The sequence below is a fragment of the Scylla paramamosain genome, chromosome 16, assembly GCF_035594125.1.
Source record: "Scylla paramamosain isolate STU-SP2022 chromosome 16, ASM3559412v1, whole genome shotgun sequence".
In the NCBI taxonomy this organism is placed as follows: Eukaryota; Metazoa; Arthropoda; class Malacostraca; order Decapoda; family Portunidae; genus Scylla; species Scylla paramamosain.
The window spans coordinates 23,167,403-23,173,765 of NC_087166.1; the positions used below are offsets into that span (position 1 = coordinate 23,167,403).

At 45.3% G+C, this 6,363-nt stretch overlaps 1 protein-coding gene across 1 annotated transcript in view; it reads left to right on the forward strand.

The window, feature by feature from the left end:
* The first annotated feature begins 402 nt into the window (after positions 1-402).
* LOC135108146 (rap guanine nucleotide exchange factor 6-like) overlaps positions 403-6,363 on the forward strand; it is a 137,486-nt gene continuing 131,525 nt past the window's right edge. Inside the window, exon 1 of the mRNA XM_064018871.1 lies at positions 403-1,557. Within this exon, the coding sequence (XP_063874941.1) occupies positions 1,486-1,557 (72 nt within the window). The 5' untranslated portion in view covers positions 403-1,485. The remainder of the gene's footprint in view (positions 1,558-6,363) is intronic.

Sequence of the window (6,363 nt, forward strand, 5' to 3'; positions counted from 1 at the left end):
GCATGGAGGTGGTGGAGGTGGTGAAGGTGGAGGAGGTTGGGAGACGGTGGGAGGGGAGGTGAGATGGAAGAGTGGAGGGAGGAAGAGATGGAAGGCTGGAGGGAGGGAAGGAGTAGATAGAGATGGAGAGTGTGTCAGGAGAGGAAGAGGTTTATTTATTTATTCATTTATTGGTTGAATGATTATATTTAAGGTGGTGAGGTTGAAAGGTCAAGGTATCCATCCTGCCATTTCACCTCCTGCTGGGCGTGAGGACCGCGTCAGGAGGGGCGGGTGTCAGGTAGGGCGGGCGCTGTCACTGGTGCTCTTTGGGTCACGTTGCGCGGTCAAGGCCACTCCGTTTGTTGCTGCTTGTGTGTGTGTGTGTGTGTTGGGGGGGGGTAATAATGAAGTGTGTGGGGACGAGTGTAAGCGTCACAAACACCTGTGGCGGCGAACACGTGCCCTCAGGAATGATAAGAAATCTTCTCCTTAACGAGTGTACCTCACCATCCATAAATAATGTATCGGGTGAGTCAACACTGGAGGCGGGTCTGGGTGAAGAGCGGGCGGTGTTGACGTGTCGTGTTGTACAGTGCGTTGTTTCTCTTTACAGGGTCGCCGTGTGGTGCGGGAGTGTGGCAGCGCGGCGCATCCCATCCCGCTGTGGGAGTCCAGAATCTTCGCCGCCTGACCTGCCCGACGTGTTCCCGGTTTGACGCGCGCCAGGTCAACACAGCGTCACCTCGGCAGCGAGACAGTAAAGGGCGGCCTTACCCTGCGTCCCTGAGGGTGTCATGTGAGAGCGCGCTGGTCGCGGCACCACCTCAAAGGCTGACACCGCGACGCGCGACGCGAGGCATGTAGCGGCACCATACAGGGCAGAATGGTGCCCCAGCTGTGGCGGGGACAGTTGCTGGTGCTGCTGCTTCTAGTCAAAGTGCGTGCGGCGTGACGGCCTGACTCCAGCAGCGGCGTGGCCCGGCAGGCGAGGCCGTGAAGCGCCAGGCGAGGACCACCGAGCAGTGACTCACTCCCCAGCAGCGTGTGCGACGGAATTCCGGGTCCGCTCCGCCGCCAGGGGTGCACAGCGATCTAGCGAGGCGGTGGCGCAGCAGGAAGGCGCCAGGCTCCCTCCCGTTGGCGGCCTCATGCCCGCGCCTTTCCGCTCAGTGTGTAGTGCTATCTGCTTCAAGTGAGTGCCGTGCTGCCTGCCCTCCATCAGCCGCCTGGGCCGCGGCGGCACTGATTTACCGGTGTTTACTTACACGTGTATCGGTGTGAGTGCTTCAGGTGTGTCCGCTGCACCGTGACCCCAAGCATGGGCTGATCGCGGCCCTGCCCACTCTGCCTGGCTGTCAGGACCTGTTACTGTGCTAGTGGCACCACGCCTGAGCTCCTTAGTCACTCAGCACCCCGCCATGGGGCGGCCTTGCGTCCTCGCGTGCTGAGCGAGCGTGTGTTGCTCGCGGCGCTTTGGAGTCTAGTCACTCCTCCGTCACCCTCATGATGGACGACTACCACGACAAGAGGTTCATCCGCGCCCTCAGGGTGGCGCCCGCCGAGCGCAACCAAGAGGTAAGTGTCAGTGGCTGTGTTGGCACTGTCAGGAGCCTGCTAGGAAGTGTCCTGTGTGCCTTGGTGTGGGGCAGCTGTGGCGCCAGCCTCGTCAGTCACTGCTCACCAGACGCGGTTTGTGACCGTTGGCGCCGAATCAATAGTGGCTGCAACACGTGCTCGGAACACCTGCGGCAGGTGTAGCGAGCTGCTGCGGCGCCACGCAGCGGCCTCCGGACCATTTCTGCTGTGCTGCTATTCTGGCGGTGTTAGGGCCGAGTAACAGTGGTGGTAGCAGCAGCAGTAGCTGCATCAGTATCAGTAACTATGGAAAGCAGCACAGAGGCTTATGAATGAATGAATGAATGAATGAATGGGTGACTGAATGAGGCAGCGCATGAACACTTGGGGACCGAAGCAGTACTCGGCGATCGAAGCACCAACACCCACTCATCGCCTTCCTCCCTCACTCATTCACTGGTTCACTCAGCGCCCCTCCCCTCCCCTCGCTGTGGGGCTGCGGCGTGGCGGAGTGGGCGGCGCGGTTCGTGGTGTGCTGCCACTGAGCACTTCACGACTCCCCATGAGGCAATAGTGATGCGTGGAGTGACGTGAGGCTGCCGCGCCGCCACACAGGGATGGATCTGCTTACCTCCGACCTTCTCGTCCACTCACTGTGTCTCCCTCTTGCCAGTAAATCTCCTTCCCTCTTCCCACGCACACTTCTTCCATAAATTACGCGTTTTCTTCTTTATCCTCTTTTCATATGCGTGTCCCCCTCTGAACAGTTTAATTTTTAATATTCTTCTTATCTCCTTCGTATATTCCCTCTTTCCTCACCACCTCTCCTTGCTGTGCCTCACTTCCTCCCATTCTGTAACCGGTGTTTTTCTTTTTCTTTTTTTTCTTTTACTTTTCATTCTCCTCTTTACACAAATCCTCTTTAAAGAATCTGATTTTAAACATACCTTTTACCCTCCTCTGTTCCTTCCTCCCTCACTTCCCCTTCTATGTCATGCCTTCTTTCCCTTCTTTATTTATACAAATCTTCACAATATGTATTTTTTAACCTTCCTCTTATCATCATCTCGCGTTCCCTCTTTTCCCTCATATTTTCTTGCACCTTTCCTTCTTTCATACAAGTGTTCTATAAATAATACAACAGACATATCTTTTAACCACTCTCGTTCTCTCCGGCCTCACTTCCTCTCTCACAGACTGTAACCTAATTTTTCTTTTACTTTTGTCCTCATTGAATATAATCTATAATTCTTAACATGCCTCTTATGCTTCCTCTTCCCTCACTTCCCCTTCGCTGACACGTCTTCCTAATTCCAACAACCCACATCCCTTTTCTCTTCCTGGTCTACGTGACTGGCCAGGCTGTGGGATGGCGTGGCGTGAGTGTCTGTACGAGATGATTAGCCGCGTGTGCCTGACGTGTAATCAGGCGGATAGTAATTATTTGGTGATCACTGACGAGAGAGAGAGAGAGAGAGAGAGAGAGAGAGAGAGAGAGAGAGAGAGAGAGAGAGAGAGAGAGAGAGAGAGAGAGAGGAGGGAGGGATTCCTTATGTTTCTCTCTCTTTGACACGTAAAAAGTACATTGTGTAGTGTAGAGGGTGTAGTGAGTGAAGTAAAGAGAGAGGGTCGTGATACCTCGTCTTGATGGTTTCTAAAATCTTATCTTCGATGATTCTGAGATCACTCACGTTGAATACACCGCTTCTCTTCCGATCAGTGAGGTTAAGCACTGTTGCATCTGGTTTGCACTTGGATGGGTGACCGCTTCTTATCCTATCAGTGAGGTTAAGCAATGTTGCATCTGATTTGCCCTTGGATGGGTGACCGCTTCTTCTCCTATCAGTGAGGTTAAGCAACGTTGGGTCCGGTTTGTACTTGGATGGGTGACCGCTTCTTGTCCTGTCAGTTAGGTTAAGCAATGTTGCATCTGGTTTGCCCTTGGATGGGTGACCGCTTCTTGTCCTATCAGTGAGGTTAAGCAACGTTGGGTCCGGTTTGCACTTGGAAGGGTGACCGCTTCTTGTCCTATCAGTGAGGTTTAGCAACGTTGGGTCCGGTTTGTACTTGGATGGGAACAGCCTGGATGTTACTGGCATTCCATCATAAAAAAATAAATAAATAAACAAATATATAAAAATACTACTAATAATAGATAAGATAATACCTTTTTGTCATTTTTTTTTATTTAATCATGTATATTAATATTTTTTTCCTTTTTCCTTTTTTTTCCTTTTGATCGACTTGGTATTTTTTTCTCTCATTAAGCTTTTTTTGCAGTAATTATATTGGTCTTTTTTTTCGGGAGGGGAAGTGAAGGAACTTTTTTTATCATTTAGTTTTCCACAACATATCTATTCCTCTTTGTTTGTTTGTTTGTTTGTTTGTTTGTTTGTTTATTTTGTGGGTGGAGGACTTCCCACCTAGTACTGCACATTAATTTTTCCTGAACTTTTCTTGAAGGAATTATAATTTTTCCTATTTATTTATTTATTTATTTATTTATTTATTTATTTATTTATTTACATTAACACGTATTTGCCTTTTATGGAAACACCTTTAATTTTCTTCATTTGCTTTCGACATCAATATATCTCAGCCTTCTTGTGGGTATAAGGAACCATATATTTTTTCCCATTAGTTCTCCACATTAATTTTCCTTGCTTTTTTTTTTTTTTCCTGTGTGGGGGAAGAGTCTTTTTTCCTCATTTAGTCCCTCACAGTAATATATCTTGAGGGTTTTTTGTGGGCGTGGGAGCAAAGGGATTCTATTTTTGTCTCATTTATTTCTTTTCCTTAATGTATCTTGGGAGTTTTTTTTTTTCTGTAGGACGAGTGAGAGTTTGGATAAGTAAGATTTTATTAATTTCTTTATTATTATTTTATTTAGTTATTTTTTTTATATTTATTTTTGTCGTTATTATTTGTATGTTATTTCGCCTCAGAGTGGTAGGAAGTTTCTCTCTCTCTCTCTCTCTCTCTCTCTCTCTCTCTCTCTCTCTCTCTCTCTCTCTCTCTCTCTCTCTCTCTCTCTCTCTCTCGTATTCTATTTGTTTCCATGGTGTAATATTTTTGTTTATCACTATTTGTTTTATTTTCAGTTTATTCTTTTATTTTCTTTTGTTTTCTTTTGCGTAAGGGAATAATTTCAGTATTTTATTATTGTTATTTTTATTTATTTAAAGAAAACAGCCATTTCACTTTCAATCTTCTTCTCTTTATTTTATTTTTTTCATTTCCTTTCCTTCATTTTCCTTTCTTACCACTCATCATGTCCACCTTGAACTTTTTTTTCATTTCCTCTCTTTCCCTCTTTTCCTTGTCGCATCATCATCCTTGTACTAATAATTTCTTCCTTTTCTTCCTTTTTTTCCTGCTTTTACTTCCTAACTTCTTAATTTTCTTCTTTTTTGTTTCTTCTTTCCCCCCTTTTTTTTCACTCATGTCACCAGCTTTCTACTGTTCATATTTTTCTTTATCATTTGTTTTTTTCCCATCTATCAGACTACCTATTTACTTTCTTCTTTTTTTCCTCTTTTTCCACTCAGGCATCCATTCTACGTATTTTCGCAATCTTTAAATTTTTTTCTATTAATTTTCCTTTCCTGCCTTTCTGTTTTTTTTTCCCTAATCACTTCTTTCCTTTTTGTACTTATCCCTTTTTTCCCTAATCACCTCTTTCCTCCTCCCCCTCCTCCCCTCCTCCTCCTCCTCCCCCCCCCCTTGCTTTCTTAATGACGCCTCCTCCTCACCCTTATACCCTCATCTTGTCTCGTCGTGTTCTTCTCGTCAATTCCTGTCCTCTTATCCTTCCCTTCTTTTCCCTTCCTTCCGTTTCTTTTTCTTCTTCCCTTTCCTTCTCTTCCTTCCTTCGTTTCCTTTCTTCGTTTCCTTCCCTCTATTTTTTTTTCCTCCATCCCTTCAATCTCTTCTGTTTTCGTTCCCTTTTTTTCGTTCTTATCTTTCCTTTCCTTTTTCTCTTTTCTTCCTTTCCTTATCCTCTTCTTTCCTTATCCTCTTCCTTTTTTACTTTTCCTCTCCTTTTCCTTTATTTCCCCTTACCTTTGCTTTCTTTCCCTTTTCCCTCTCCTTCTCTTGCCTTCCCTTTCTTTTCTCTTCTCTTTCTTTTCTTTTTTTCTTTCCTTTCCTTTCCTTCCCTTCCTCCTTCCCCTTCCTTTCTTTTCTTTCCCTTGTCTTCTCTTCTCTTCTCTTCTCTTCTCTTCTCTTCTCTTCTCTTTCACTTCTGTATTATCATCATGCTCTTAAAAACGTTCCCTCAGTTTTCCCTCTTCTCCTTTTATTTCTATTTCCCCTTCATTTTTTTTTCCCCCTTTCTCTTGCCCTCTCTCTCTCTCTCTTTCTTTAACATTGATTCTGTCCCTCGCTAGTTAGTTTCCCTTCATTACTTCCCTCTTTTTTCCCTTTCTTTCAGTTTTCCCTGTTCATTCCCTCTTCTTCCCGTCTTTATTTCCTCTTCTCTCATTCGTTTTCCTCTCACTTGTTCGTTTTTCCCTTTCATAATTTTTGCTGGTTTATTTTTTTCCTTTTCCTTTTCTTTCCTCCTACCGGTGTTTTGATGTTTGTTTTCCTCTTTCTGCTTTGTTCCTGTATTTCAAGTTTTTTCCCCTCATCGTCAGTTTATTCCTTTTTTTCCCGTCTAATTTGTTCCTTCCTCCAGAGGTCTTCCTGTTTTTTTTTCCTCTCCTTTCTCTCTTTCCTACCTATCTTTTCCCTTCCTTGGCCTTTCCTTTTTTTATATATTTCCCTCTCTATCTATCTTCATTCCCTTTCTCTTTTTCCCTTTTC